This window comes from Hyla sarda, unplaced genomic scaffold (assembly GCF_029499605.1).
Source record: "Hyla sarda isolate aHylSar1 unplaced genomic scaffold, aHylSar1.hap1 scaffold_327, whole genome shotgun sequence".
Taxonomy (NCBI): domain Eukaryota; kingdom Metazoa; phylum Chordata; class Amphibia; order Anura; family Hylidae; genus Hyla; species Hyla sarda.
This window is the reverse complement of record NW_026610010.1, coordinates 124,193-141,726: the sequence shown is the minus strand read 5'-3', so window position 1 is coordinate 141,726 and position 17,534 is coordinate 124,193. Positions and strand designations below refer to the sequence as shown.

Genomic DNA, 17,534 nt, shown 5'->3' with positions numbered 1-17,534 from the left:
ACATTATGGGGTCGCCCTCTCCTCTCAGGTGGGTATATTATGGGGTCACCCTCTCTCAGGTGGGTATATTATGGGGTCGCCCCTCTCCTCTCAGGTGGGTACATTATGGGGTCGCCCTCTCCTCTCAGGTGGGTACATTATGGGGTCGCCCTCTCCTCTCAGGTGGGTACATTATGGGGTCGCCCTCTCCTCTCAGGTGGGTATATTATGGGGTCACCCTCTCCTCTCAGGTGGGTATATTATGGGGTCACCCTCTCCTCTCAGGTGGGTATATTATGGGGTCACCCTCTCCTCTCAGGTGGGTACATTATGGGGTCGCCCTCTCCTCTCAGGTGGGTACATTATGGGGTCGCCCTCTCCTCTCAGGTGGATATATTATGGGGTCACCCTCTCCTCTCAGGTGGGTACATTATGGGGTCGCCCTCTCTCAGGTGGGTACATTATGGGGTCACCCTCTCCTCTCAGGTGGGTACATTATGGGGTCGCCCTCTCCTCTCAGGTGGGTACATTATGGGTCGCCCTCTCCTCTCAGGTGGGTACATTATGGGGTCGCCCTCTCCTCTCAGGTGGATATATTATGGGGTCGCCCTCTCCTCTCAGGTGGGTATATTATGGGGGTCGCCCTCTCCTCTCAGGTGGGTATATTATGGGGTCACCCTCTCCTCTCAGGTGGGTACATTATGGGGTCGCCCTCTCCTCTCAGGTGGGTACATTATGGGGTCGCCCTCTCTCAGGTGGGTATATTATGGGGTCGCCCTCTCCTCTCAGGTGGGTACATTATGGGGTCGCCCTCTCCTCTCAGGTGGGTACATTATGGGGTCGCCCTCTCCTCTCAGGTGGGTACATTATGGGGTCACCCTCTCTCAGGTGGGTACATTATGGGGTCACCCTCTCCTCTCAGGTGGGTACATTATGGGGTCACCCTCTCCTCTCAGGTGGGTATATTATGGGGTCACCCTCTCCTCTCAGGTGGGTACATTATGGGGTCGCCCTCTCCTCTCAGGTGGGTACATTATGGGGTCGCCCTCTCCTCTCAGGTGGATATATTATGGGGTCACCCTCTCCTCTCAGGTGGGTACATTATGGGGTCACCCTCTCCTCTCAGGTGGGTACATTATGGGGTCGCCCTCTCCTCTCAGGTGGATATATTATGGGGTCGCCCTCTCCTCTCAGGTGGATATATTATGGGGTCGCCCTCTCCTCTCAGGTGGATATATTATGGGGTCGCCCTCTCCTCTCAGGTGGGTACATTATGGGGTCGCCCTCTCCTCTCAGGTGGGTACATTATGGGGTCACCCTCTCCTCTCAGGTCCCCTGTGTCGGTTGCAGGGACGCCCTCGGGCAGCGCAGGTTGTCGGGCAGGGTTTCTCCTCCTCCTGGATCAGGCAGGGACTTGCCCCGGAGCGGGGAGGGAGGGGGCAGTTGGGGGCCCTCCCTTATATGAGGCCGGGGCAGTGCTCGGGGCTCACTCAGGGTGTCTGCAGGTTCCCGGACCGGTTCCTCCGTGCACACGTGTAGATGTGAGTCGTCGCTCAGCCCTCCCCTCCCTCCTCCTCCTCCTCCTCTGCTCTTCCTCACTTCTTAGTTTTGCTGTCGTGTCTTCAGTCCGGGGCCCCTCCAAGTGTCATGCTGCATCTGGGGGTGTCCTGGGGGGTCCGGGGGGTCCTCCGCACTCAGCGCCCCTCTTCTTCTGTCTTCCTTCAGGTCTCACTCAGGAGCTCAGCTGGCAGAACCCGAGCGGAACCGCGCGCCAAAGATGTGTGAGAACGGAGCCCACCGGCCCATCCTGACCCTGGAGTCCATGAACCCGGCCATCAAGAAGGTGGAGTACGCAGTGCGGGGCCCCATCGTCACCCGGGCCCTGGAGCTGGAGAAGGAGCTGCAACAGGTACCAGGGATGGAGGGTGACAGCGCCCCCCGACTCCAGGTGTCAGAACACGGGATAGTCCTGCGCCTCCTCTACTGACTGTATATAAGGAGGTATAAGAGGGGGGGGTCCTGTACTATAGGGGGGTATAGGGGAGGGTACTGTACTATAGGGAGATATAGGGGGGTCCTGTACTATAGGGGGGGGTCCTGTACTATAGGGGGGGGTCCTGTACTATAGGGAGGTATAAGAGGGGGGTCCTGTACTATAGGGAGGTATAAGAGGGGGGTCCTGTACTATTAGGGAGGTATGGGGGGGGTCCTGTACTATAGGGAGGTATGGGGGGGGGTCCTGTATATAGGAAGATATAGGGGGGGGTCCTGAGGTATGGGGGGGGGTCCTGCACTATGGGGGGTCCTGTACTATAGGGAGGTATAGGGGGGGGGGGGGTCCTGTACTATAGGGAGGTATAGGGGGGGGGTCCTGTACTATAGGGAGGTATAGGGGGGGGGTCCTGTACTATAGGGAGGTATAGGGGGGGGGTCCTGTACTATAGGGAGGTATAAGAGGTGGGGTCCTGTACTACAGGGAGGTATAAGAGGGGGGGGGGGTCCTGTACTATAGGGAGGTATAGGGGGGGGGGGGTCCTGTAGTATAGGGGGTCCTGTACTATAGGGAGGTATAAGAGGTGGGGGGGGTCCTGTACTACAGGGAGGTATAAGAGGGCGGGGGGTCCTGTACTATAGGGAGGTATAGGGGGGGGGGGTCCTGTAGTATAGGGGGTCCTGTACTATAGGGAGGTATAAGAGGTGGGGTCCTGTACTATAGGGGGGTATAAGGGGGGGGGGGTCCTGTACTATAGGGAGGTATAGGGGGGGGGGGGGTCCTGTAGTATAGGGGGTCCTGTACTATAGGGAGGTATAAGAGGTGGGGTCCTGTACTATAGGGGGGTATAAGAGGGGGGGGGGGGTCCTGTACTATAGGGAGGTATAAGAGGGGGGTCCTGTACTATAGGGAGGTATGGGGGGGGTCCTGTAGTATAGGGGGGGGGTCCTGTACTATAGGGAGGTATAAGAGGTGGGGTCCTGTACTATAGGGAGGTATAAGAGGGGGGGTCCTGTACTATAGGGAGGTATGGGGGGTCCTGTACTATAGGGAGGTATGGGGGGGGTCCTGTAGTATAGGGGGGTCCTGTACTATAGGGAGGTATGGGGGGGTCCTGTAGTATAGGGGGGGTCCTGTACTATAGGGAGGTATAGGGGGGGGGGGGGGGTCCTGCACTATAGGGAGGTAGGGGGGGGGGGTCCTGTACTATAGGGGAGGTAGGGGGGGGGGGTCCTGTACTATAGGGAGGTATGGGGGGGTGCTGTACTATAGGGAGGTATGGGGGGGGTGCTGTACTATAGGGAGGTATGGGGGGGTGCTGTACTATAGGGAGGTATGGGGGGGTCCTGTACTATAGGGAGGTATGGGGGGGGGGGATCCTGCACTATAGGGAGGTATATGGGGGGGTGCTGTACTATAGGGAGGTATGGGGGGGGGGGTGCTGTACTATAGGGAGGTATGGGGGGGTCCTGTACTATAGGGAGGTATGGGGGGGGGGGATCCTGAACTATAGGGAGGTATGGGGGGGGTCCTGTACTATAGGGAGGTAGGGGGGGGGGATCCTGCACTATAGGGAGGTATGGGGGGGGTGCTGTACTATAGGGAGGTATGGGGGGGTGCTGTACTATAGGGAGGTATAGGGGGGGGATCCTGCACTATAGGGAGGTATAGGGGGGGGATCCTGTTCTATAGGGAGGTATGGGGGGGGTCCTGCACTATGGCGGGGTCCTGTACTATAGGGAGGTATAGGGGGGGGGATCCTGCACTATAGGGAGGTATAGGGGGGGGGGGGATCCTGTTCTATAGGGAGGTATAGGGGGGGATCCTGCACTATAGGGAGGTATAGGGGGGGGGATCCTGTTCTATAGGGGGGGGGGATCCTGTTCTATAGGGAGGTATGACGGGGTGGTCCTGTACTATAGGGAGGTATAAGACGGGGGGTGGTCCTGTACTATAGGGAGGTATAGAGGGGGGGGGGGGGTCCTGTACTATAGGGAGGTATAGAGGGGGGGGTCCTGTACTATAGGGAGGTATAAGACGGGGGGTGGTCCTGTACTATAGGGAGGTATAGAGGGGGGGGGTCCTGTACTATAGGGAGGTATAAGACGGGGGGGTGGTCCTGTACTATAGGGAGGTATAGAGGGGGGGGGGGTCCTGTACTATAGGGAGGTATAGAGGGGTGGGTCCTGTATTATAGGGAGGTATAAGACGGGGGGTGGTCCTGTACTATAGGGAGGTATAGAGGGGGGGGGGTCCTGTACTATAGGAGGTATAGAGGGGGGGGGTCCCTGTACTATAGGGAGGTATAAGACGGGGGGGGGGGGGGGGTATACATTGTGGTAGTTGTTGTGCGGTGATGTAGGTGACGGTATATGTTGGTGATATCCGGCTCTTTGTGGGGGGGGGGGTGATGTGTAGACCCCGGATTGTTCCCGGCCCCCACTATACCACAGTTCTATAAAGGAATGTAGGCTCTGGGGCCCCTCACCCTCTCTTATGGGGCCCCTCACCCTCCTCTTATGGGGCCCCGCTGTGAGCACAGACTCTGCAGTGTCCTCCGTCTGGACCTCGGCTCCTCATTAGGCCCCCAGCACCGGCCCCCCATACACAATGAATGAATACCGGAGATCACAGGTTAACCCCTCCAAGGCTGGATGATGGGGGGGACCCCCACCCTGGGGGAATCAGAGAAGTGTGACTGACAGCACGTTCAGCAACCTCAGGGTTAATCCCTCATATGACATCACATGATCCGTCTGGTGCCATCTACCCCGGGGTACAGAGGGGGGGGGGGGGGGGGGGGGGGGAGGAGGTACAAAACATATATTACCGGTTTATACCACCCCCGCTGCTACATACAGACCCCCCCCTTTACACCAGATGTTCCCCCCCCCCCCCCCCCTGTACACAGACCTGCCCCCCCCCAAACACAGACCCCCACGGGTGCCCTCCTGCCCCCCCCTCCCCATACACAGACCCCACTGGTGCCCTCCTGTATTAGAGCAGGGTGGTGCCCCTCCGCTCCTGTGTACTCAGGTGAGTGGACCCCCGTGCCCCGGATTATGACGCCCAAAGTGTCCAAGATAATCTGGGGGTCACTCACCTCCTCTCCGGCTGATGCCAAAAACTGGAAGGTCATCACTACATCCTGTAATACTCAGCTCTGCTATTCCTGTATAATGGCTCCTCACTATATCCTGTAATACTCAGCTCTGCTATTCCTGTATAATGGCTCCTCACTACACCCTGTAATACTCAGCTCTGCTATTCCTGTATAATGGCTCCTCACTACACCCTGTAATACTCAGCTCTGCTATTCCTGTTATAATGGCTCCTCACTACATCCTGTAATACTCGGCTCTGCTATTCCTGTATAATGGCTCCTCACTACACCCTGTAATACTCAGCTCTGCTATTCCTGTATAATGGCTCCTCACTACACCCTGTAATACTCGGCTCTGCTATTCCTCTATAATGGCTCCTCACTATATCACTGTAATACTCGGCTCTGCTATTCCTGTATAATAGCTCCTCACTACATCCTGTAATACTCAGCTCTGCTATTCCTGTATAATGGCTCCTCACTACATCCTGTAATACTCAGCTCTGCTATTCCTGTATAATGGCTCCTCACTACAATCCTGTAATACTCAGCTCTGCTATTCCTGTATAAGGGCTCCTCACTACATCCTGTAATACTCAGCTCTGCTATTCCTGTATAATGGCTCCTCACTACACCCTGTAATACTCAGCTCTGCTATTCCTGTATAATGGCTCCTCACTACACCCTGTAATACTCAGCTCTGCTATTCCTGTATAATGGCTCTTCACTACACCCTGTAATACTCAGCTCTGCTATTCCTGTATAATGGCTCCTCACTACACCCTGTAATACTCAGCTCTGCTATTCCTGTATAATGGCTCCTCACTACATCCTGTAATACTCAGCTCTGCTATTCCTGTATAATGGCTCCTCACTACACCCTGTAATACTCCAGCTCTGCTATTCTGTATAATGGCTCCTCACTACACCCTGTAATACTCGGCTCTGCTATTCCTCTATAATGGCTCCTCACTATATCCTGTAGATACTCAGCTCTGCTATTCCTGTATAATGGCTCCTCACTACACCCTGTAATACTCGGCTCTGCTATTCCTGTATAATGGCTCCTCACTACATCCTGTAATACTCAGCTCTGCTATTCCTGTATAATGGCTCCTCACTACATCTGTAATACTCAGCTCTGCTATTCCTGTATAATGGCTCCTCACTACACCCTGTAATACTCAGCTCTGCTATTCCTGTATAATGGCTCCTCACTACATCCTGTAATACTCAGCTCTGCTATTCCTGTATAATGGCTCCTCACTACACCCTGTAATACTCAGCTCTGCTATTCCTGTATAATGGCTCCTCACTATATCCTGTAATACTCAGCTCTGCTATTCCTGTATAATGGCTCCTCACTATATCCTGTAATACTCGGCTCTGCTATTCCCTGTATAATGGCTCCTCACTACACCCTGTAATACTCAGCTCTGCTATTCCTGTATAATGGCTCCTCACTACACCCTGTAATACTCGGCTCTCTATTCCTGTATAATGGCTCCTCACTATAACCTGTAATACTCAGCTCTGCTATTCCTGTATAATGGCTCCTCACTACACCCTGTAATACTCAGCTCTGCTATTCCTGTATAATGGCTCCTCACTATATCCTGTAATACTCAGCTCTGCTATTCCTGTATAATGACTCCTCACTATATCCTGTAATACTCGGCTCTGCTATTCCTGTATAATGGGCTCCTCACTATATCCTGTAATACTCGGCTCTGCTATTCCTGTATAATGGCTCCTCACTACATCCTGTAATACTCGGCTCTGCTATTCCTGTATAATGGCTCCTCACTACATCCTGTAATACTCAGCTCTGCTATTCCTGTATAATGGCTCCTCACTACACCCTGTAATACTCAGCTCTGCTATTCCTGTTATATGGCTCCTCACTACACCCTGTAATACTCAGCTCTGCTATTCCTGTATAATGGCTCCTCACTACATCCTGTAATACTCGGCTCTGCCTATTCCTGTATAATGGCTCCATCACTACACCCTGTAATACTCGGCTCTGCTATTCCTGTATAATGGCTCCTCACTACACCCTGTAATACTCAGCTCTGCTATTCCTGTATAATGGCTCCTCACTACATCTGGTAATACTCGGCTCTGCATATTCCTGTATAATGGCTCCTCACTACATCCTGTAATACTCGGCCTCTGCTATTCCTGTATAATGGCTCCTCACTACATCCTGTAATACTCAGCTCTGCTATTCCTGTATAATGACTCCTCACTATATCCTGTAATACTCAGCTCTGCTATTCCTGTATAATGGCTCCTCACTACACCCTGTAATACTCAGCTCTGCTATTCCTGTATAATGGCTCCCTCACTATATCCTGTAATACTCAGCTCTGCTATTCCTGTATAATGAATCCTCACTACATCCTGTAATACTCGGCTCTGCTATTCCTGTATAATGGCTTCCTCACTATATCCTGTAATACTCGGCTCTGCTATTCCTGTATATTGGCTCCCTCACTACATTCTGTAATACTCAGCTCTGCTATTCCTGTATAATGGCTCCTCACTACATCCTGTAATACTCGGCTCTGCTATTTCCAGGGTTGTGTATAAGGGAAGTTGTGGTCTGTGACCTCCGCTCCTGCTGGCGACTCAGCGCCTTGGTTTTGCTGACCCCCCCCCCTGAGCTGAGGGTTTGTCACTCTGTACCAGGCTGTGTCAGCTGTTCCTGTTCTGTCCCATTGGCAGCGCAGTCATCTGTGCCCGGAGGCTGCAGCACAGGGGGGCATTGTCTCTGGTCACAAGAGGAGCCTTCTGTACCGGAACGGGCGCACGTGTATCTACTTCACTAGTGATGTCCACGTGTCCTTCCTCGTGACGCGCGGGATTGGCCTACATGTGGGGGTCTGGCCCCAGTATAGGTCCGTGTGTCTTGCACTAGTAATGTCTCAGTGGCCCCAGTATAGGTCGTGTGTCTTGCACTAGTAATGTCTCACTGGCCCCTGTATAGGTCGTGTGTCTTGCACTAGTAATGTCTCACTGGCCCCAGTATAGGTCGTGTGTCTTGCACTAGTGATGTCTCACTGGCTCCAGTTCGGTCGTGTGTCTTGCACTAGTGATGTCTCACTAGCCCCAGTATCGGTCGTGTGTCTTGCACTAGTGATGTCTCACTGGCCCCTTTATCGGTCGTGTGTCTTGCACTAGTGATGTCTCACTGGCTCCAGTATAGGTCATGTCTCTTGCATTAGTGATGTCTCACTGGCTCCGGTATAGGTCGTGTGTCTTGCACTAGTAATGTCTCACTGGCTCCAGTATCGGTCGTGTGTCTTGCACTAGTGATGTCTCACTGGCCCCAGTATCGGTCGTGTGTCTTGCACTAGTGATGTCTCACTGGCCCCAGTATAGGTCGTGTGTCTTGCACTAGTGATGTCTCAGTGGCCCCAGTATAGGTCGTGTGTCCTTCACTAGTGATGTCTCACTGGCCCCAGTATAGGTCGTGTGTCTTGCACTAGTGATGTCTCAGTGGCCCCAGTATAGGTCGTGTTTCTTGCACTAGTGATGTCTCACTGGCCCCTGTATAGGTCGTGTGTCTTGCACTAGTGATGTCTCAGTGGCCCCTGTATAGGTCGTGTGTCTTGCACTAGTGATGTCTCAGTGGCCCCAGTATCGGTCGTGTGTCTTGCACTAGTGATGTCTCAGTGGCCCCAGTATAGGTCGTGTGTCTTGCACTAGTGATGTCTCACTGTGGACGTGTCTTTCAGCAGGATTTGGTCGGTGACACTAGTGATGTCTCACTGGCCCCAGTATCGGTCGTGTGTCTTGCACTAGTGATGTCTCACTGGCCCCAGTATCGGTCGTGTGTCTTGCACTAGTGATGTCTGTGGCTCCAGTATAGGTCGTGTGTCTTGCACTAGTGATGTCTCACTGGCCCCAGTATAGGTCGTGTGTCTTGCACTAGTGATGTCTGTGGCTCCAGTATCGGGCGTGTGTCTTGCACTAGTGATGTCTCAGTGGCCCCAGTATCGGTCGTGTGTCTTGCACTAGTGATGTCTGTGGCTCCAGTATAGGTCGTGTGTCTTGCACTAGTGATGTCTCACTGGCCCCAGTATAGGTCGTGTGTCTTGCACTAGTGATGTCTCACTGGCCCCAGTATCGGTCGTGTGTCCTTCACTAGTGATGTCTCGCTGGCCCCAGTATAGGTCGTGTGTCTTGCACTAGTGATGTCTCACTGGCCCCAGTATAGGTTGTGTGTCTTGCACTAGTGATGTCTCTCTGGCCCCAGTATAGGTCGTGTGTCTTGCACTAGTGATGTCTCACTGGCCCCAGTATAGGTCGTGTGTCTTGCACTAGTGATGTCTCACTAGCCCCAGTATCGGTCGTGTGTCTTGCACCAGTGATGTCTCAGTGGCCCCAGTATAGGTCGTGTGTCTTGCACTAGTGATGTCTCACTGGCCCCTTTATCGGCCGTGTGTCTTGCACTAGTGATGTCTCACTGGCCCCTTTATCGGCCGTGTGTCTTGCACTAGTGATGTCTCACTGGCTCCAGTATAGGTCGTGTGTCTTGCACTAGTGATGTCTCACTGGCTCCAGTATCGGTCGTGTGTCTTGCACTAGTGATGTCTCACTGGCCCCTTTATCGGTCGTGTGTCTTGCACTAGTGATGTCTCACTGGCTCCAGTATAGGTCGTGTGTCTTGCACTAGTGATGTCTCACTGGCCCCAGTATAGGTTGTGTGTCCTGCACTAGTGATGTCTCACTGGCCCCAGTATAGGTCGTGTGTCCTGCACTAGTGATGTCTCACTGGCCCCAGTATAGGTCGTGTCTTGCATTAGTGATGTCCCACTGGCTCCAGTATCGGGCGTGTGTCTTGCACTAGTGATGTCTCACTGGCTCCAGTATAGGTCGTGTGTCTTGCATTAGTGATGTCTCAGTGGCTCCAGTATAGGTTCTGTGTCTTGCATTAGTGATGTCTCAGTGGCTCCAGTATAGGTCGTGTGTCTTGCACTAGTGATGTCTCACTGGCCCCAGTATCGGTCGTGTGTCTTGCACTAGTGATGTCTCACTGGCCCCTGTATAGGTCGTGTGTCTTGCATTAGTGATGTCTCACTGGCTCCAGTATCGGTCGTGTGTCTTGCACTAGTGATGTCTCAGTGGCTCCTGTATAGGTCGTGTGTCCTTCACTAGTGATGTCTCACTGGCCCCAGTATAGGTCGTGTGTCTTGCACTAGTGATGTCTCAGTTGCCCCAGTATAGGTTGTGTGTCTTGCACTAGTGATGTCTCAGTGGCCCCAGTATAGGTCGTGTTTCTTGCACTAGTGATGTCTCACTGGCCCCTGTATAGGTCGTGTGTCTTGCACTAGGGATGTCTCACTGGCCCCTGTATAGGTCGTGTGTCTTGCACTAGGGATGTCTCACTGGCCCCTGTATAGGTCGTGTGTCTAGTGATGTCTCAGTGGCCCCAGTATCGGTCGTGTGTCTTGCACTAGTGATGTCTCAGTGGCCCCAGTATAGGTCGTGTGTCTTGCACTAGTGATGTCTCACTGTGGACGTGTCTTTCAGCAGGATTTGGTCGGTGACACTAGTGATGTCTCACTGGCCCCAGTATCGGTCGTGTGTCTTGCACTAGTGATGTCTGTGGCTCCAGTATAGGTCGTGTGTCTTGCACTAGTGATGTCTCACTGGCCCCAGTATAGGTCGTGTGTCTTGCACTAGTGATGTCTGTGGCTCCAGTATCGGGCGTGTGTCTTGCACTAGTGATGTCTGTGGCTCCAGTATCGGTCGTGTGTCTTGCACTAGTGATGTCTCAGTGGCCCCAGTATCGGTCGTGTGTCTTGCACTAGTGATGTCTCACTGGCCCCAGTATCGGTCGTGTGTCTTGCACTAGTGATGTCTGTGGCTCCAGTATAGGTCGTGTGTCTTGCACTAGTGATGTCTGTGGCCCCAGTATCGGTCGTGTGTCTTGCACTAGGGATGTCTCAGTGGCCCCAGTATCGGTCGTGTGTCTTGCACTAGTGATGTCTGTGGCTCCAGTATAGGTCGTGTGTCTTGCACTAGGGATGTCTCACTGGCCCCAGTATCGGTCGTGTGTCTTGCACTAGTGATGTCTGTGGCCCCAGTATCGGTCGTGTGTCTTGCACTAGTGATGTCTGTGGCTCCAGTATAGGTCGTGTGTCTTGCACTAGTGATGTCTCACTGGCCCCAGTATAGGTCGTGTGTCTTGCACTAGTGATGTCTGTGGCTCCAGTATCGGGCGTGTGTCTTGCACTAGTGATGTCTCAGTGGCCCCAGTATAGGTCGTGTGTCTTGCACTAGTGATGTCTGTGGCTCCAGTATCGGGCGTGTGTCTTGCACTAGTGATGTCTCAGTGGCCCCAGTATAGGTCGTGTGTCTTGCACTAGTGATGTCTCACTGTGGACGTGTCTTTCAGCAGGATTTGGTCGGTGACACTAGTGATGTCTCACTGGCCCCAGTATCGGTCGTGTGTCTTGCACTAGTGATGTCTGTGGCTCCAGTATAGGTCGTGTGTCTTGCACTAGTGATGTCTGTGGCTCCAGTATCGGGCGTGTGTCTTGCACTAGTGATGTCTCAGTGGCCCCAGTATAGGTCGTGTGTCTTGCACTAGTGATGTCTGTGGCTCCAGTATCGGGCGTGTGTCTTGCACTAGTGATGTCTCAGTGGCCCCAGTATAGGTCGTGTGTCTTGCACTAGTGATGTCTCACTGGCCCCAGTATCGGTCGTGTGTCCTTCACTAGTGATGTCTCACTGGCCCCAGTATAGGTCGTGTGTCTTGCACTAGTGATGTCTCACTGGCCCCAGTATAGGTCGTGTTTCTTGCACTAGTGATGTCTCAGTGGCCCCAGTATAGGTTGTGTGTCTTGCACTAGTGATGTCTCAGTGGCCCCAGTATAGGTCGTGTGTCTTGCACTAGTGATGTCTCACTGGCCCCAGTATAGGTCGTGTGTCTTGCACTAATGATGTCTCACTGGCCCCTGTATAGGTCGTGTGTCTTGCACTAGTGATGTCTCAGTGGCCCCTGTATCGGTCGTGTGTCTTGCACTAGTGATGTCTCAGTGGCCCCAGTATCGGTCGTGTGTCTTGCACTAGTGATGTCTCACTGGCCCCAGTATAGGTCGTGTGTCTTGCACTAGGGATGTCTCACTGGCCCCTGTATAGGTCGTGTGTCTAGTGATGTCTCAGTGGCCCCAGTATCGGTCGTGTGTCTTGCACTAGTGATGTCTCAGTGGCCCCAGTATAGGTCGTGTGTCTTGCACTAGTGATGTCTCAGTGGCCCCAGTATAGGTCGTGTGTCTTGCACTAGTGATGTCTCAGTGGCCCCAGTATAGGTCGTGTGTCTTGCACTAGTGATGTCTCAGTGGCCCCAGTATAGGTCGTGTGTCTTGCACTAGTGATGTCTCAGTGGCCCCAGTATAGGTCGTGTGTCTTGCACTAGTGATGTCTCACTGGCCCCTGTATAGGTCGTGTGTCTTGCACTAGGGATGTCTCACTGGCCCCTGTATAGGTCGTGTGTCTTGCACTAGGGATGTCTCACTGGCCCCTGTATAGGTCGTGTGTCTAGTGATGTCTCAGTGGCCCCAGTATCGGTCGTGTGTCTTGCACTAGTGATGTCTCAGTGGCCCCAGTATAGGTCGTGTGTCTTGCACTAGTGATGTCTCACTGTGGACGTGTCTTTCAGCAGGATTTGGTCGGTGACACTAGTGATGTCTCACTGGCCCCAGTATCGGGCGTGTGTCTTGCACTAGTGATGTCTGTGGCTCCAGTATAGGTCGTGTGTCTTGCACTAGTGATGTCTCACTGGCCCCAGTATAGGTCGTGTGTCTTGCACTAGTGATGTCTGTGGCTCCAGTATAGGTCGTGTGTCTTGCACTAGTGATGTCTGTGGCTCCAGTATAGGTCGTGTGTCTTGCACTAGTGATGTCTCACTGGCCCCAGTATAGGTCGTGTGTCTTGCACTAGTGATGTCTGTGGCTCCAGTATCGGGCGTGTGTCTTGCACTAGTGATGTCTCAGTGGCCCCAGTATCGGTCGTGTGTCTTGCACTAGTGATGTCTGTGGCTCCAGTATAGGTCGTGTGTCTTGCACTAGTGATGTCTCACTGGCCCCAGTATAGGTCGTGTGTCTTGCACTAGTGATGTCTGTGGCTCCAGTATCGGGCGTGTGTCTTGCACTAGTGATGTCTCAGTGGCCCCAGTATCGGTCGTGTGTCTTGCACTAGTGATGTCTCAGTGGCCCCAGTATCGGTCGTGTGTCTTGCACTATTGATGTCTGTGGCCCCAGTATCGGTCGTGTGTCTTGCACTATTGATGTCTGTGGCTCCAGTATAGGTCGTGTGTCTTGCACTAGTGATGTCTCACTGGCCCCAGTATAGGTCGTGTGTCTTGCACTAGTGATGTCTGTGGCTCCAGTATCGGGCGTGTCTTGCACTAGTGATGTCTCAGTGGCCCCAGTATCGGTCGTGTGTCTTGCACTAGTGATGTCTCACTGGCCCCAGTATAGGTCGTGTGTCTTGCACTAGTGATGTCTGTGGCTCCAGTATCGGGCGTGTGTCTTGCACTAGTGATGTCTCAGTGGCCCCTGTATAGGTCGTGTGTCTTGCACTACTAATGTCTCACTGTGGACGTATATTTCAGCAGGATTTGGTCAGTGACACTAGTGATGTCTCAGTGGCCCCAGTATCGGTCGTGTGTCTTGCACTAGTGATGTCTCAGTGGCCCCAGTATCGGTCGTGTGTCTTGCACTAGTGATGTCTCACTGTGGACGTGTCTTTCAGCAGGATTTGGTCGGTGACACTAGTGATGTCTCAGTGGCCCCAGTATAGGTCGTGTGTCTTGCACTAGTGATGTCTCACTGTGGACGTGTCTTTCAGCAGGATTTGGTCGGTGACACTAGTGATGTCTCAGTGGCTCCCAGTTGGGGACGTGTCTTTCAGCAGGATTTGGTCGGTGACACTAGTGATGTCTCGCGGGGCGGTCGCGCAGCAGTGTGGCGGTTGGCTGTACATTCTCACACCCCTGTGTTTGCTCAGGATTAATAAGTCATCGCTTTCCTTTCACCTGCACCGGAGATAAACGATCTGCTGAGACAGAGATCAGGGGGCGCCCTCTGCACCCGCCGCCGCTACTCCGCCAATTAACCCCTCACCTCCCAGACAGATAGGACTGAAAATGAAGGAGTCCAGCACTGCAGTATCCGGGGCGCCTGGCCGGGCATAGCACCACACGGGAGGTGAGCTGGACTGAAGTGTGAGAAGTGGTACTGTGCACTGTTCATATATACAGGAGAAGGGGTACTGTGCACTGTTCATATATACAGGAGAAGGGGTACTGTGCCCTGTTCATATATATACAGGAGAAGGGGTACTGTGCACTGTTCATATATACAGGAGAAGGGGTACTGTGCACTGTTCATATATACAGGAGAAGGGGTACTGTGCACTGTTCATATATATACAGGAGAAGGGGTACTGTGCCCTGTTCATATATACAGGAGAAGTGATACTGTGCCCTGTTCATATATATACAGGAGAAGTGGTACTGTGCACTGTTCATATATATACAGGAGAAGGGGTACTGTGCACTGTTCATATATATACAGGAGAAGTGGTACTGTGCACTGTTCATATATATACAGGAGAAGGGGTACTGTGCCCTGTTCATATATACAGGAGAAGGGGTACTGTGCACTGTTCATATATACAGGAGAAGTGGTACTGTGCCCTGTTCATATATATACAGGAGAAGTGGTACTGTGCCCTGTTCATATATACAGGAGAAGTGGTACTGTGCACTGTTCATATATACAGGAGAAGGGGTACTGTGCACTGTTCATATATACAGGAGAAGGGGTACTGTGCACTGTTCATATATACAGGAGAAGGGGTACTGTGCACTGTTCATATATACAGGAGAAGGGGTACTGTGCCCTGTTCATATATACAGGAGAAGGGGTACTGTGCACTGTTCATATATACAGGAGAAGTGGTACTGTGCACTGTTCATATATACAGGAGAAGGGGTACTGTGCCCTGTTCATATATATACAGGAGAAGGGGTACTGTGCACTGTTCATATATACAGGAGAAGTGATACTGTGCCCTGTTCATATATATACAGGAGAAGTGGTACTGTGCACTGTTCACATATATACAGGAGAAGGGGTACTGTGCACTGTTCATATATATACAGGAGAAGGGGTACTGTGCACTGTTCATATATATACAGGAGAAGGGGTACTGTGCACTGTTCATATATATACAGGAGAAGGGGTACTGTGCACTGTTCACATATATACAGGAGAAGGGGTACTGTGCACTGTTCATATATACAGGAGAAGTGATACTGTGCCCTGTTCATATATATACAGGAGAAGTGATACTGTGCACTGTTCATATATATACAGGAGAAGGGGTACTGTGCACTGTTCATATATACAGGAGAAGGGGTACTGTGCACTGTTCATATATACAGGAGAAGGGGTACTGTGCACTGTTCATATATACAGGAGAAGGGGTACTGTGCACTGTTCATATATATACAGGAGAAGGGGTACTGTGCACTGTTCATATATATACAGGAGAAGGGGTACTGTGCACTGTTCACATATATACAGGAGAAGGGGTACTGTGCACTGTTCATATATACAGGAGAAGGGGTACTGTGCACTGTTCATATATACAGGAGAAGGGGTACTGTGCACTGTTCACATATATACAGGAGAAGGGGTACTGTGCACTGTTCATATATACAGGAGAAGTTGTACTGTGCAGTGTGTATGGGTGTATATATATATTTGTGATCGGTGGCTCAAATGCGCAGTGTACCTACCTAACAGCCTAACCACTGATATAGTAACTAGCAGGCGTCTGACTTGTGCCATATCCTGCCGCGTGTAGGTAACATCTGAATAAAGTAGAGGGCAAAACTTACATAGAAAACACTCCTAAGAGATTAAATGAAGAACCCGCGGCGTACTGTGCAGTGTGTATATATACAGGAGAAGGGGTACTGTGCAGTGTGTATATATACAGGAGAAGTGGTACTGTGCAGTGTGTATATATACAGGAGAAGGGGTACTGTGCAGTGTGTATATATACAGGAGAAGTGGTACTGTGCAGTGTGTATATATACAGGAGAAGGGGTACTGTGCAGTGTGTATATATACAGGAGAAGTGGTACTGTGCAGTGTGTATATATACAGGAGAAGGCGTACTGTGCAGTGTGTATATATACAGGAGAAGTGGTACTGTGCAGTGTGTATATATACAGGAGAAGGGGTACTGTGCAGTGTGTATATATACAGGAGAAGTGGTACTGTGTAGTGTATATATACAGGAGAAGTTGTACTGTGTAGTGTATATATACAGGAGAAGTGGTACTGTGCAGTGTGTATATATACAGAAGTTGTACTGTGCACTGTTCATATATACAGGAGAAGTTGTAGTGTGTATATATACAGGAGAAGTGGTACTGTGCAGTGTTCATATATACAGGAGAAGTTGTAGTGTGTATATATACAGGAGAAGTGGTACTGTGCAGTGTTCATATATACAGGAGAAGTTGTAGTGTGTATATATACAGGAGAAGTGGTACTGTGCAGTGTTCATATATACAGGAGAAGTTTTATTGTATATATACAGGAGAAGTGGTACTGTGCAGTGTTCATATATACAGGAGAAGTTGTAGGGTATATATACAGAAGTGGTACTGTGCAGTGTCTATATACAGGAGAAGTTGTACTGTGCAGTGTCTATATACAGGAGAAGTTGTACTGTGCAGTGTTCATATATACAGGAGAAGTTGTAGTGTATATATACAGGAGAAGTTGTACTGTGCAGTGTCTATATACAGGAGAAGTTGTACTGTGCAGTGTTCATATATACAGGAGAAGTTGTAGTGTATATATACAGGAGAAGTTGTACTGTGCAGTGTTCATATATACAGGAGAAGTTGTAGTGTATATATACAGAAGAAGTTGTACTGTGCAGTGTTCATATATACAGGAGAAGTTGTAGGGTATATATACAGGAGAAGTGGTACTGTGCAGTGTTCATATATACAGGAGAAGTTGTACTGTGCAGTGTCTATATACAGAATAAGAGCAGATACTGATGAAGTCTTTTATTTTATATAAAGTACAAAACATCCAGAACAATAATAATGAAATGAACATAAATCACCTGATAAATAATAAATCCTGATATACACACTACATATATATACACACTACATATATATACACACACTACATATATACACACTACATATATACACACACTACATATATATACACACTACATATATATACACACTACATATATATACACACTACATATATACACACACTACATATATACACACTACATATATACACACACTACATATATACACACTACATATATACACACACTACATATATATACACACTACATATATATACACACTACATATATACACACACTACA

General features: G+C 50.8%; 1 protein-coding gene across 1 annotated transcript in view; it reads left to right on the top strand.

The window, feature by feature from the left end:
• The first annotated feature begins 1,398 nt into the window (after window positions 1-1,398).
• Window positions 1,399-17,534, top strand: part of LOC130329938 (alanine aminotransferase 2) — a 39,949-nt gene continuing 23,813 nt past the window's right edge. Inside the window, exons 1-2 of the mRNA XM_056553552.1 lie at window positions 1,399-1,520; window positions 1,705-1,888. Of these exons, the coding sequence (XP_056409527.1) occupies window positions 1,519-1,520; window positions 1,705-1,888 (186 nt within the window). The 5' untranslated portion in view covers window positions 1,399-1,518. The remainder of the gene's footprint in view (window positions 1,521-1,704; window positions 1,889-17,534) is intronic.